General features: G+C 39.6%; 1 protein-coding gene across 47 annotated transcripts in view; it reads right to left on the bottom strand.

Annotated features, from left to right (window-relative positions):
• Positions 1–2,455: 2,455 nt before the first annotated feature.
• The window catches only part of CELF4 (CUGBP Elav-like family member 4), a 688,894-nt gene continuing 675,724 nt past the window's right edge, over positions 2,456–15,625 (bottom strand). For all 47 annotated transcript variants that reach the window (XM_062019331.1, XM_062019311.1, XM_062019290.1 and 44 more), the window contains one exon: positions 2,456–2,583. In XM_062019331.1, coding sequence (XP_061875315.1) covers positions 2,456–2,583 — 128 coding nt within the window. The remainder of the gene's footprint in view (positions 2,584–15,625) is intronic.

A 15,625-nucleotide genomic window follows, 5' to 3' on the forward strand; every position in this document is an offset into this window, starting at 1 on the left:
TGATCTTTTTCTGAGATACATTCTTCAGTGTCCTTCTGGGGCCACATGCACTTGGCCAATTACTTTTGTTAGGTACACAAAAACCACACACAAACTTTTTCCATGGAGAACTCTCTCTTGCTAAAAGACAAGTTTATCTTCAGCTCCTGCACTGGGCTCACTAAGGTGTGAGTGTACAAGAGTATAAGGGCCTCTGTGCTGCATTTACTCCATTTTGAGCCTCCATTTTGATAGGGGCTATCTGTACCTCTAATAAAGGCTTCTATAAGCAGAGGATGGAAGTGATCTGATGGTAACAACAGAGCTGATTTTGCTGGATAGCAGAGCACAAAAATGAAAGTAAAAGCCAGGAAATCTAAAGGACTTTGTGTTTAGATGTGACAGTTCAAAACTGTCCTCTTGCTTTGCAGAAGCAAAGGAAATTTAAAAAATGCTCAAAGAGAGAATTTTATGGAATTTTACTACCATTTTCCTTTGTATATAATTTACTGTGAAAAAACCAACCAAACAACAAAACTTAATCTTACTTCTGAGTAACCTTTTACAGGAAGCAAGCTGAGGCCTGAGCATCAGCCTGACCATGAAAAAGAAGAGGCTAACCACTTCATAATTACCCATGATATGAAAAAAGTCATAGACTCATACCAAACAACACCAGTGCCTACAGCTATACCTGCCTAATGTGGCCATAAGAAACAAGCATATCTTTAGTGACTGCAGCTACGCTATGATATAAAGCTATTGCTTTGTAGTGCCAAACTGAGGAGACAATTGTGTTCCTTGATCCCTTCACAGGTCTCACTGAGAGCGTCCCCAAAACAGAGACCCTGCTTTAACAAAATTGCATGCACGCATCTCCCACTCTCACCCAGCAAAACCTGCAGTAAAAAGCCAGTGTGATGAAGCAAAAAGCATTTGGATATGTAAACAGATTTTGGTTTCAAGCTTCCAAGAGGCCTTGTCATAAGCAAGGAAAAGAAAAGACGTATTTGAAGAGGGAAAATGCATTGACAGTTATCTTTATATAGTCACATATAAAGGAGAGTCTAAACTATGCAACCTAATAAGTTTATTGAAAGATTTCTTAACTCGCTTCATGTTGTCTTCAGTGCAGCACCTTTTTCAAAGACATTTTGATCCCATTATTTCTCAGTGGAAAAGCTACTGCTCTGAAGACTGGAACAATACATTTTTCAAAGATATTAGGGATACCAGTGAAAAATTAAAACACTTCATAGTTCTTTGGGAAGGTTGAAGGTAGGGATTTCCTGCTTGTACTTTAGAGGGATCAAAAAAGGGCTGAATCAAAATCACTGAATCTTACACTTTATGGCCATAATGGCTAGAAAGGCCACCTATCCCATTTTTGTATCATTAATTTGGGAGTGCAAACTACTTGTTGCAGCTTAGGGCCACTCTGGGTTTATTGGGATAACTCTGATGTGGAACAGTTTTAGCATCAGGGAGACTTTCTGTCTCTGTAACAAACACATACAGCTTTACATTTCTGTTTCCCAAAGAATTGTCCAATGGAAAAACCAGCCAGTGACAGAAAATATTTCCATGTTTGGAAACATCTCTGTATTTGTTATTGGTGATAGGCTGGGATTCTAATGAAACAAGCTGCTACTTCTGATATTTTTGACACTGTTACATGTATTAGAAATTCCCTTGGAGCATCAAGCTGGCTTCTTTCCAACAACAAAAAGTACATGAGTCTAACAATGAGATCCTTGTTCAGATTTGTCTAGATTCCCACTCAAGCAAAGCTTCCTCAGCTTTGATTGGGTGTTTCCTACATACAGAAGTTAACAGTGACTGAGAAAGAAGTGAGCATGTATTTTATTAATTTCTTGGGTTTGGGAAGAGGAAAATTAGGGGTTATCTAATTGTCAGGGAGCGTATTTACATAAAGTTATTATGCTGAGATGAAACTGGATACAGACTGTACTGCATGAAGAATGAAGAAATGCTTTGAAACATTTGCAAGACAGCTATTGAGACAGACACTGTCCCAGTCCAGCCACCTGGTATTACACTGCAGCCCAGTCCCATCTCTTAATTGCAGATCTTCGTCAGCCACCAGAAATGCTCTCTGGCTGAGCAAGGGGAATTAGGACAGCTGCTGGCTTTCCTCTAGTGACCAGGAAGACTTTCTAGAGATGCAGGATGCCCCTGGGGTGGGAAACTTGACTCAGCCCTCATTAAGCATCCTTCTACCTTTTTTTCTAAAGAAACGCACACACAAGCGGTTCCCGGTTTGTATGTGGGTGTGTATTTATGCAGTGTGGCTCTAGACAGAGGCCTAAGTGATAAAGGCAGAAGCTATAGAGTCACAGAGCTGAGTATTTTTGAGGGTCTACAACACAGAGAGAGGATACAACCACAGCTGACACCCCCTTCCTCATGCAGTTACCTGTGCTAGTGCTTGGTATCCAGTGTTTCCCTCAACTCTTCAGTAGGGACGATTAGCATCCTTTGGCCTCTTCAGCTGCACCTTCAGCCTCTTCATGCCAATTTGGAAGCCATTCATAGCCTGGATAGCAGCTTGGGCACTGGCAGGATTGTCAAAACTCACAAAACCTGTCAAAACATGAGGCAAAGCAGAGGGCTTAATGAGCTGAAGGGGGCCAAGGCACGTACATGCAACGACCACTGAGAATGAACATGGGGAAGGGGGTGAGGGCAGTGGGAAGGAGGGAGTGAAGCAGGTAGGAGGGTGGGTGAGTGGGCACGAGAGTGAGAAGAGGATGACTGGCAATGGGGGATGAAGGGTAGGAGGGGTTGTTACAGGACACAGTGCCTGGTCTAAGTACCACTTTGTACATAAGATTATGTGAAGCACAGGGATCCAAATGTTGGTGCCACAGTACCAGCACATATGAGATTTGGGTTGCCTTTGAGTTGGGTGTAAGTAGATGTGATGCATGGTCTGAAGGCACTCTATCTTTCTCTTCTTTCTTCTACCACAACTGGGGTAAATCTCTAAACCCTCCTTCAGTCACCAGCATAACCTTTCCTTTGCCTTCAAAGACTCATGATGAAGGGAACTTGATTGACCTACTGCTACTTCCTTATTATGGCAATATAAGTAAAATCTGAATCTAATAGGTTCTCCATTATGATATTCATTGGTATGAATAGTTTGATTGTTGGCCATTGAAGCAATACGAGGAACTTTATTAACTGGCCATTTCTGCAGACTTAATGTTGACTCTACAGTTGAGAAAGATGAACAGTACTGCTTTCCTAACATGGTTTCCATAACTAGTTTCATGTTGTGCTAGCAAATCATACAATCAGCCACAGAGCTCATCCAGCAGTAGAAACACCTATAGTGACTGAATATTGTATCTATCATCCACTTAAAATGGCATTCTTTGCCTGAATGGAAGACTTGCTCTGTCAGGATCGGAAAAGCTAAGATAGGTCAGAATCAGACTGGATGCAATGTTTACAGCACATTTGGCTTTGGAGAGGGTTTTTGGTATGTTTTGGTGGTGATGGTTTTTTTTTTTTCCTTCCTTTTTTTTTTTTTTTTTCTTTTTTAGTGTTAACTCCAGGAAAAGGCCTCATTTGCCCAGACACTGTATGACTTTAGCTAGAGTGACCATAGTCTGAGATATTAGTGAGGCAGGGGACTATCACACTGTATAAGAATTACCTCTTCTACCTTTACCAGAAATATCCCTGTATGCCAACATTTCTGAGCATAAATCCTGGGTAAGACTAGCCTGGATCAGCCTGCACTCCAGACAAAGCCATCTGTTTTCCCACCCCTGCAAAGTTCTAGTAGCATAAATCAACCCTAGGAACCCAGTGGCTCTCAACAGACATGCTGAAATGAAGAGACAGTTTGAGATCCCCTCAAAAAGCCAGTGCTGAGGATTTGCTGCCAGGTATGCACCTGCTCCTGATGACAGTACCAGGCATAGCTTTCAGCCTTGGGTTGTACTGTGAATGCATTCAGCAGCACCTCCTCCCTGATCTAGTTCCTCCTCAAAAGCAAGCCTTACAGATGAGACAGGGTGGCTTGCGTTTGAAAAAGACACACATACATATGCATGCAACTACACCTCACTCTTGCATTCAAGTGGTACTCACTGCCTTTGGCTAATAACTTCAGTTTAAGAGAGGTCATAAAACCTCCGTTTTCAGCCTCAAAGTGTGATAACATGTTTGCTGAATATGACAGATGTGGTTTTAAGAGGGAGGCCAACGGAATAAACAGGCATCCATCTTGTCTTCCCCTCTGGAAACCAAGGCTCCAAGTAACTGCCTGTCCATTCAGTTTTCTTGCTAACAACCTGGTTGAGGAAGTACCAATACTGCAGCTCTGAAGATATGAGCAAAAGTGTTCTTCAAGCCTCACAGCAGTCATCAATCTCTAGACAGAAAATTGGAGTGTTATGGTGAGTAATGAGCTGGGGTATTATTCAATGGCAATGCATCTGCTTTTGCAATCATGTATTAGCCAGTAAGCACTTGGTAATGTTCCCAGTTTACATCTGACTAGTGGAATAATCTATCAGTCAACAAGGTCCTATAACTTGATCTCAGTAAAAGAAGAAATTAAACAGCTCCTGGTTTCACCTGAGTTGATTCAGTCTTTCAGTACTCATGGAAACTCCCTTGGGCATTGACTTGAAATTTGCTGTCCAACTACCTCACATCTTTGAATACTGGATGTAGTGACATCTGGTTGTTTTTAAAATCACCCCTGAATTGTTTAAAACTCCTGTCCAAGACCCATCAGCTACATCTATAACAGTAAACTAAAACTGTGCCAAGGAAGTTCAGAGAAACCAGAACCCAATCATCTGTACCACTGATTTTTTAGAAAGGTTCTTGACATGGTATTGGCTTGTGCCTAAGTCCTGGGCAAAGTCTGAGTATTAGCACAGAATAGAGCCTGTTTTCAGTAGTTATCTTGGATGTGGCCAAGATATTCTGGAAAATAAGAGAGTTTAATAGTTTGGGTGTGGACTATTCTGTGCCAGCTGGCCCAAGTTCTAGGGAAAAGTGCCAGGTATATTCATGTTACTAATATATACACAGCTACCAAATATCAAAGCTGAGTTGGCTGCAGCTGGATAATTGCGTATTTCATGTTTTCAGAAAGCCTAGCTTGTGTTGAAACTTTGATTTCTACTCTTGTAACTGATGCTGTTGCAACCTACCTGTAACTGTCTAAATGGCACATGTGGAATGTGTCTACAAACCTTTCCATTTGTGAGTGAATCACCTTGGGAACCTGAAAACATGGAGGTCTAACCAATATAGCCAGTGGAGTGTAGGACATGATTTCTCTCTCTTTTCAGGACACTCCTAGCTGTGTTCAAGTAAATCAAGTCCTGCTGGCTGTGTAGAAGGGACCAGTGTTGACTTCAATGAAGGCAGGCACCTAGCTTAAATCAAGGTAACCCTATTGTGCCATCTACCTGGTTGTATAGCTGAGATTGACATCTTAAGCTAAAATGTTGTTGGGTGGCTACTGCCTGGGTCAGTCACTGCCCAAAGTAACTTAAATTGCTGAATGAATCCTGTAAAGAATGAAAACCCCACCAGAAATGGTGCAAATATGATGGAAGTCTACTGTTTGTCTACTTTTGCCACAACTGGACCTTTAGTTGGGTGATAAACCCTGGTGCTGGGATGCTGATACAGCTGTTCCTCTGCAAGAACCTTGCATAGGTTTCCTCATAAAAAGACACTAGTTTTTATCATCACTTTGCTTTTGAGATGGAATTCTAAGGCCATTTTCTTATTCTGTGCAAAGCTGCAAATAATACAGCATTTTAACAAATGGGACTAATAAGAGAGATCAGAAGTGTATTTGCTCACTATATTTCATTTAGACCAGATAATGAAGCTGGGAGTTGTTCTCTGTTGTTATTGCTATTACTTGCCTACAGATTTGGACCACATTTGGATTGTTTAACGTTTATTTCTCTTTACTTGTCCTGATGTCCACTGCTGTAATAAAATCTCCACTGGCTGTCTGCTGAAGGAGGAGGGGCTGAGGTATCATGGCCATGGAAACAGAAGGATGAAGGCAAATATGTGAATAATTGTGCATTTTCCTTGTGAGCACATCCAAGCGACAATGCAACTAATTCCTTTAGCTTCATTCCACTGTTTTAGTTTCAGAGAGCTTGATATATTCAGCAGTTGTTGGTGCCTTTGGCTCTCCCTCTTCCTATTATTTATGTAGAGTTGTATTTCATATTCTTTAACGTATTTGGATGGACTCCAAAAAGAAGCAAAGCTATGGCTTATCCTGAGAGTTGAGATGTCATGGTGTCAAGAGATAGGCAGATAGGCAGAGAAGCTGTCCCTACAGTATCGTACTCCTTTCTCTTTTCAGGTCGAATATCCACTGGTAGATTATATGGCTTTGTTGTTATGTGAACTATTGAATGTTAACCATCTTTATTTCCTCATGTCAATGTCACCAGTGTTAATGGTGCTATGCCAGTTTTAAACATGTATGACTAGGAACAGAATGTAGGTACTGGGAAAACAGCTTAAATACTTTCTGAATGGATTAAGTGAGCCCACAACTCTAAGGCTCAAAGCATGATGTTACCACAACAGTTGCTCAAGAAGCTATCAGTATTTTGAATACCACTTCTGCATTGTCATCTACACTTTTGAAGGACAAAAGAGAAAGGGAAAGGTTAAAAAGCTTGAAGCAGTTTCTGTGCATCAGTTAATTAATAATCAGAGAAATATATGTTCTGGTCTGGAGATGGTTGGTAGGAGGACAGGATGTTGTGATAAATCTATTTTATGGGAGAGATGTTGGGTTTTTTTGTTTCTTTTTTTTTTTTTTTTCCTCAGGGATTATGTAAAAAGGCTGTTCTAATAAATGATTTATCAAAGCAGCAAAGAATGAAGAAACCTGCTAGGACTGCAGCTCAGAGCATCTAATCTTCCTAATTCCACACAGCATCTTCCAGGAAGGTAATGACGTTGGAGTCCATGACTTCTCCTGGCCTGTTCTTTTCCTCTGTGACTGTGTAAATGATTACTGGGCAGAAACTGGGGTAGTATCTGGAAAATTACTGTATTTTTTCTCCACCTTTTCCAGAGGAAGTCTTGGTAGTGGAGTATGCTGAAGGGGCCTGATGCCCTTCTCATGACACCAACAGAATCACCAATGCCTTTATGTAACTGATGTTACTCAAGGGATGTTTTTTTTAGTTTAATCATTTGAGATGATAAAGAAGGGAATTAGCAATCTATCTCAGAGTGCATTTGAAAACCGTTTTGCTCCTGTAAACTTTTAATTCAGAGTGAGTAAGGTCTCTGCATGGCTATAAATTGGTTTGTGTGCTGTATAGTCCTGAGTGAGCACATTGTTAGGTTCCCATGGGTCTCTAATTGGCTTTTCTGAGTTTTCTGTTTCTCTAGATACTGCAAGGAGAATTAGTGGTTAATGTGCAAAACCGCATATTGTATGATATGCTTCTGGGTTGGAATAACACGTTGTCTGTCTTCAGCAGAAGCTTTGCTCTGGACAGAGCCCAATGCTGGGTAACTACAATGAACATCCTCTAGATCAGAAGTCAAGACTATGGTGAATGACTGCCGTCCACACTCAAGCTTTTGATCCAGACTCCTGAACTGAGGGCAAATGGTCCTACAGCAGGTCCACCCATGTAATTAAGCTAGTCTCAGGTAACAGAAAGAAAAAGAGAAATACTGAATAAAATATTTAATTTGACTTAAAACTAAGAAGAACGATTTGATCTATGTTCCAGAAGTTTGTTGCACAAAACTACCATTGGTGCTTATTAGCTTTTTTAGGCCAGAGATAATGTTTTTCTGTCAGTGTATTTATCTGACTGCCGTCAGAGATCTTTCTTGTCACTTCTTATTCCTCCATTTACAAAAGTCAATACATAAGGAGAGGAACTTATTCTTCTGAACTTTTCCATCTTGTCATTCAACACATGTTCATCTCACTAGAGGGAAATGAGAATAACATGAGAGCAATGATCTGCTTCTCAGCTTGTGGAAGACAAATTCCCATGTGGTGAAACAAAAGCAGTGTTGTGCACATGGGCAGGAGGAGTCCACGCCCCTTGACTCCCTTGCTGCTACCCAGGACATAAAAGGGGTAGACTACTAAGATGGGGGAAGCTGCAGAAAGCACTGGCAATTGGTTGGACCAGAGGACTGGTTCCTTCTCTAAGCATTTGAGCCAGTAATTAAAAAATTAGTTATTAATATAACTGTCCCCTTAGCCATGGCTGCCTTCCTTTTGTTAGTAACTAGTGAAGGGTGAAATGTACAAACATCAGAGAGGCATTTTCTGCCAGGAAGGCAATGATAAAATGTTCAAATAATTTCTCTGTGGGAAGGGTGCAGGGGAAGAGCTTCCACCCTCTCATGGGGACCTGGCCACATTCGTCTCAGCACTTCTACTTCAGTCCATTTAATTCCTGTGACTGCTCAGTTTGTCTTTCTCAATGTTTCTTAGTCTTCTTCAGAGAATGGAGGCTTTCCTTTAATTGCCTTGCAAGGTCTTTACATTTCTATGTTCATTACACAATGTACTAGCTCCTGTCTTGCAAATTTTTAGTTCTGTAAAGAATTTCAGGATACAATCTGTTTGTAAGCAGCTCTACAATGTATGTGTGTACTGGAAGGTATTGTAATGTAAGGTGATTTATGGGTACTGGAATACTCAATAAAGGAGTACGTCTGCAGATCAAGGGCATAGCACTTCAGCTGTTTTCCAGCGTCTAATAGGGTTGGATGACTTTTTGGAATATTTAACCTTCCACTGGTGTTCAGTCATGTCCAAGTGAGTTCTGTCTAACTAGTTATCCATCCCATCCATCTACCTGTGTTTTTAATGTCTGAACAGTCAGTAACAGTCAGAAAACACTAAGCTAAACAACTAATATAAAAATTTTACATCTGTGGGGTGAGATAATTGAAACCTCAGAATATTCAAAGAGTTAATATTCATTTTAGAAATTTATGGAAGGTTAGAAAATTGTTGTGTTCCAAAGAAACCCCCAAATCTATTATAATTTTTAAGGAAGTAAACTAGATGGCCTGGCAACTTGACTAATTTTTTCATAAATGTAAGTAAAGTTATGAAAGTTTAGACATGAGGTGATATGGCAAAGAATTAAAATGTGTACAGTCAATGCCAGCCTTCATGTTTTCATGGAAAAGAGCATCTATTGAACAAATTTTGTTGCATGAAATTGCAAATTTGGTTAAGTAACTTGTCATAAAGTATACTTAAATTCTTCTAGATTGTTTGAGAGACCACATAAAACTTCTTACAAATTGGATACTAGATAGGTCACCAGAAAAACCTGTAAATTGTGACTTACAACATTGAGGAGTTTCTAGTAGGCTTCTCCAGGAGTGTGCTGAAAGCTCTGTGCTATTCAATTTCTCTAACACTACCTGGAAGACACCTAAAGTAATTACTGGTAAAATTTGCCGATCATACAAAAATAGTGAAGTGGTAAATAATGACAGAGGTTAAGTCATGTTAACCTGGGTTGCTGTGTAGGCTCAGTTAAAGAGTGCTCACTTTAATCCAATCAAGTTCTAAATGAATTATTCACAGGAAAAAGGAAGTCACTCATAAAAAGGTGAAATCTTCACTAGAAAATAGTGCTTCCAAGAAGAACATGGGTGTCGTGATAACAAAAAAATACATGAACTCCCAAGATTACATTGAAATAGTCAAAGTCTCGAGAGTCAGTACAGTCGTAGGATGAAATCAGTCTCTGGGAAATGTCCTCAATATTGAGATATATATATTTATATTTGTAATATATATTTACACACTATCTATCTCTCTATTCTATATATTAAATTATATATGTTAATACATATATTAGGTAGCAAGGTGATATTACCTTTAAGTATGGCTCAAGAAGGGCCTTTACTGCAATTCTGTGTTTAATTCTGGTGACTTCTCTACCAAAATATGTTTTAAGAATTATCGAGAACTACAATAACAATTCTAGGTCTGAAAAAGCAATTCAGAGTTGCCACAGTTTATCAGAAAGAAGGTTAAACAGTCTTCTGACCATAGTGCATAAATAATTTTTAACAGAATGCGGGTTTTTCAATCTAGAAAATTAAAGAGATTGAAGATTTCTTCTGGATGGAAGCAGATGTTTGACAAATTCAAAATGGACATAAGACACTGAGTCTGCATTTTTCAAATAGTGAAGGTAATTAACTATTTTCGAACATTATCTTTAGCAACAGGGGTGGAACACCTATCAAAAGAAATCTTGATTAAGGAATTTTCTAAAAAGGATGCTATGATTCAAGCAGAAGGTCTGAACCTGTCCCATGAGCTGAGGCATCTTGCATGTGTTATTTCAGCATTCAGTCCAAAGAATCAGAACAGTCCCTTCTGATACGGAGTATCTGTATCTCTGTCTATTGTTCGTGTCACATTTAAGATATTTAGAAAATCAGTTCTTGTCTACTAATCTGGCATGGGCTGCAGTAATAGTCATGATAGAGGTGACAATTGATGTTAATGCCTTATAATAAATGGCCCCAAAGTGTGGGCTGTGGACCACTGAGACAGCTGACTGGTACTCGTTCTTCATCTTACTTCCAGCTGAGAGAAACCGAACAGATGGGAAGGGGAGATTAAATGAAGAGTGAAAGTAGATGGCATGATTAACTTTCTCTAAAGGTCAGAACACCCAGTGCAGAAGGTAGCTTGAAATACACACACATCTTCCTTATGTCACCTCGTCTTCCAGTGCATGAAACTACTGAGGCAATGTGAGTTGGAATGTGGAGAAAGGTGGCCCCTGTTATTGTGCATTGTCAGTCAGATGCCCTTCAGACAGTGCCTCAGAGAAGGAATGTCTTCTCTGGAGAAGGTTGAGGGCTGCAGCTGCTGACCCTGAATATGACAGTTCAAAGCAAGAAGGATTTTTCCTCCTGTAAGTCTTCTTCACAATCTGTTCAGGGTTTTTTAATACAGAAATTACTGTCATGACTCACGTGAAAAGCACAAGGCTAAGATTTAAGATTAGACTACAATTTGGACAGTTTAAATTGCTGCATGGTCAGATCTAGGGTTTCAACTCATGTATACATTTGAAACCAAAACACCTGATCAGGACCAACTTTTTCTAAAAAGAGAAAAAGAAGTAAAAATCTGATATAGAAAACCACAGCAGAATTTTCATTCTAAGAATGGAAATAACACTAAAAAAAATCTTTTTTCTATAAACAGAGCTTGTCTAAACAATCAGCAACTACTTGCCCAATGCTATAGACTGTGGTCCTGCCTATTCTGCTAAGTAAGGGATGAAGTCATTTAATGAATGGATGGAAGAAATGAAGAATTCCGGCTTCAGCCATCCTTTGGAGATTCCATGAATCAAATGTTAGACCAGTACCCATACATGTCTGCTATGTACAAGCATTCTGGTTCTTCTAAAAGAAGCATAATGTTTCAACCCAAATGGTGATGATGATCTTCCTCACCGGAACAAACTAACCCGTGAGGAAGCACCGATAGATAAGTAAATGATATTTGGTCTTTTTTGGTGTGTGATTAGAACTGAAGTAATTTTCTAACTGCTTCAGAAATGGAAGGAACCCCTCTTGACTTGTTTTCGGAGTCTTCCCTGTGAATGGTTGACATCATGATGTGTCAATATTAGTTTTATGGGGAAAGTATATTGTTGGAAAATGCAGATGAACTTTTGGGGAGACAAATTCTTCTCCCATTCTAAAGCCAGAAGCAGAAAATGAGCTTAGTGCAGGTTTTATGCATGATATATATGGGATCTGAGATACTCAGATAAAGATGCACCGAGATTGTTATTGAATCAAGATGAAGACTATTTTTACATCTGTTTTATTTGAGTTGTATGATATAAACAAGATGAAAACAACTACTGGACCTTCTATCAGCCATGTCACAATCAATTTCTTGTCTTACTTTCTTTTCTCTCAAGTTCCCTCTTGCTTCCCACTTAATTTGTGAGTTCTTTATAAAGAAGCCATGCATGAACACTGCAGCTAGTGAAAACCCTTGCTGTCTTTTTTGGTCTATAGGAGATAAGCATCGTAAAAGGTAATCTCTTTTTCATAATTTTTCATGGTGGGGAACTAAATTCCTTCCTGGAAGAATAAAAAAATCCCTCAAACCCAAGGAAAACATTCAGGAAGGTGCACTATGAATTGTACCAGTAACTAGTAACTATTTTTTATCTGTTCTCTTAACTGTTATGGACTCTCTGAAATAGATCCATTCTTGGTATAGCAATGTACAGAACCTCGCACCTTTCTCCTGCTGATCATTACTTACAGGGACAACTAACTATCTCTCCCCTTAATGTCAATATGGGTAGGCTGAGATAACCTGATAGATATAGAAAGACTTGAAGCATCTGCCGTGGGACAGCCTGGAAGTTTCTGTTCAAACCAATACTTTACTTTCTATGGAGGTTCCTGTGTGAAAACTAGCTAACAGAACTAAAAGTAAAATCGACAGGAAAAAGCCTCCTCATATTCAGTGAGTCCCTGGGGAAGAAAAAGAAATGAGAAAATCTCTTAATTTCTAGACTGGAAGGTTGTGGACTGTTACTGAGCTATGCTAGATACCAAAGGTGAAAGAATTATGCAAGCACATTTTAATCTGGAAGATGATAAACTGATCCAGATCCAACCAGCTGTTATGTCTGTCATCCTTAACTTGTCAAAGTAAGACTTCTGTTGTTTCAATTATCCATAATGGACAGGGAAATAATCAACACATTAGAGCAAGGTTCTTCACTGAGAGAGTGGTTGGTCACTGCAACGGGCTCCTCAGGGAAGTGGTCACAGCACTAGGCCTATCAGAACTCAAGGAACATCTCGACACATAATTCACAGTGGTGCATGGTGTGAGAATATGATACAAATGACATAAATGGAAGCAAGAGAGGTTGCATATAAGGAAAAGCTTTTTCACCTTGAACACCAGCAAGCATTGGAGCAGGTTGCCCAGATTCAAGCTACCTGTTCAGTGGCTTTTGTTGCTTTCTGAATCTTGTAGACATATTTGCTATTGCATAAAGGGTGGGTGTCAGGGATGGAGCAAGGCTCTTCTCAATGATGTCCAATGGTAGGACAAGAGGCAATGGGTGCAAGCTGGAGCATAAGAGGTTCCAAAGAAACACAAGGAAAAATTTCTTCCCAGTTAAGGTGAGGGAGCACTGGAAGGGGCTGGCCAGGTGGGTTGTGAAATCTCTTCTGCAGACATTCAAAACCCACCTGGACGAGTTCCCGTGTGACCTACTCTAGGTGGCCCTGCTGTGGCAGGGGAGTTAAACTGGATGATCTTTCAAGATCTCTTCCAACTCTTAAAAGTCTGTGATTCTGTGATATGTGATGTATTACAGATAAAATGAAGAGAGTAGAGACGATGTTAAACTGGGTATAGTTGAAACCAGAAATGCTTAAGAAAAGTACACTTATTTTTTAAGGGGATCTGCAAGTTGTTACCCTGATGACAACCTGAAAAGATGTTAAGCTCACCTGGGCATTTTTTTAAACTTTGGTTTGCCTACTTTAAAAGAGAAGATATCACAATGTACCAATACATTAAAAAAAATGATAAGGCTGCAAAACGATGCACTCAAGTGTAGAAGCGCAAGAAATGATGTTACTTATGAAATTTTAATTCTGTATTGTTTTGTACATGCATTAAGGCATTGCTTCTAACCACACATTTCTGTATTTTTCTTTTTCATGGCATCCTTGTTTTAATTACTGTAGAAAATGAATAATATAACAGGGTGAGGAAAATGGCAATGTATCAGACTCATTATTGTGAATGTTGGAATGTAGACAGTAAATAAGGCATAGAGAGGATGGTTTTGTAGTTGTGCAACCAAGTACTTCCTTGGACAACTGGAATTCATCCCTATTTCTGTCATGACATCTCATGCCAGGTACATCATAAATGACAAAATTACTTTAATAATATCTCATAGGTTGTATTTTCTACTAGTAAATAAAATGGGGGAGGTTCTGAGTGCAAACAATAACTTATGGCTTCTATCTACATGACTAAACTCTCTTATCCCTCAAAAGAGAGTGGCTGTGTCTACACTGCAGTGTAGGGACAGTCTCTGGCCTTTGTCACTACTGAACTGTGCCCAAGCAACATCCAACAGTAAGTTAATCATCATGGCCCAAATATAGCCAATGACACACAAACATTAAAAAGATACAGATAGTTGCGGCACACTTTGATCATATATGTAAGTTCTTTAGCTTGCCAGTGGAGATGAGGCTTTAATGCATGTTCCTCCCTGTGTGAGTGCCTTGAGATTTGACTGGCAGAAAGGCTGCTGCCTGTACCTGCATCTGAAACAAACATGAACACAGCATGGCCTGCATTGTTCTAAATACTTGGAGAAAAGAAACAAACAGGCTGATCATGCTCGTGGCTTCTCAGATTACACATTCAAGATGAATACATAGTTCTGAATATCTTTCAATGCCTCATCATTCCCCTTGATGGACTGGAGACACCATGAGCACTGTGAAAATGCTGTTACTTAGCGCTGTGAACCTCTCAAATGATCTGCTGGGGAGGGTCTTAGGAAAACAGATGAGGAAATAATAGTAAATTCATATTCATAGTGGGGTTTGAATATTGTGCAGGAAGGAAAGCTTGAGACCAAGCATGGAGCTGCGAGGACCTATTGAACAGCTGCTCAATAACTAGCTAGCTGACAGACTTCAAAATGCTGTAGAGCAGTCCTGTGAAGTGAATGAGAGAGGACAGAAGGATATAAAGAAGTGAAAGATATACTGGGAGATGGATGGATGGTTGTATGGATTGATAGAGAGTCCTCCATTCTACACCTTAAATTGCATCACAGATATCTTGGAAAAACAGAAATAAAGCCAGATGTAATGGATAGCCAAAATGCTGTGGTGGGTCTGCACTCTCACAAGAGCAGGATATGATAAGTCTATGCTGTGCAGATCAGTCATCTTGAGTTCAAAATTGGACCGGCCCTTTGGAGAGGTCATTATTTCAGACTTCTGAACAAAATCTTTGGCCTGAAAGACAGTAGCAGTACAGACTCTCCTCTAGCATTTCTATGCATCAGCATATTTACATTTGAAAGATCTTTGGAGCACAGCTAGAACAAATCACAGAATATGATTTGTTCACGTACTCTAATGTCAAATTAGAGGAGGTAGAAGCAGATATTACACTGTGCAGGCACATGAAAGCCTGGTCAGGTTCTTCACCTAGGTCTCAATACTGATGGACTGATTTGAAGCCCAGAGCATTAAGTTTTTAATCTCTTCATAAAGTCTGTTGGTTGTTTCCCCCCGCGCCCCGTTTTCTTTCCTCTGGAGTTAACTTTTAACATTGGTCATTTCTATCTGTCGCATAAATGGCTATTACCCCTTTGAAGGTCATTAAAAGAGTAGCCACAAAGAACCTGCAGTAATGAGTTTCTCCATCTAATTACCTTGTGAATAAAAATATTTACAAGGATTGTGTACATTTGCATGTGAGTAGATATGTACAAACATATACCTAACTTAAAAATACTCCTCTGGATGGACTTTATCTGTCACTTATGTGAAGAGA

The sequence above is a fragment of the Colius striatus genome, chromosome Z, assembly GCF_028858725.1.
Source record: "Colius striatus isolate bColStr4 chromosome Z, bColStr4.1.hap1, whole genome shotgun sequence".
NCBI classification, from domain to species: domain Eukaryota; kingdom Metazoa; phylum Chordata; class Aves; order Coliiformes; family Coliidae; genus Colius; species Colius striatus.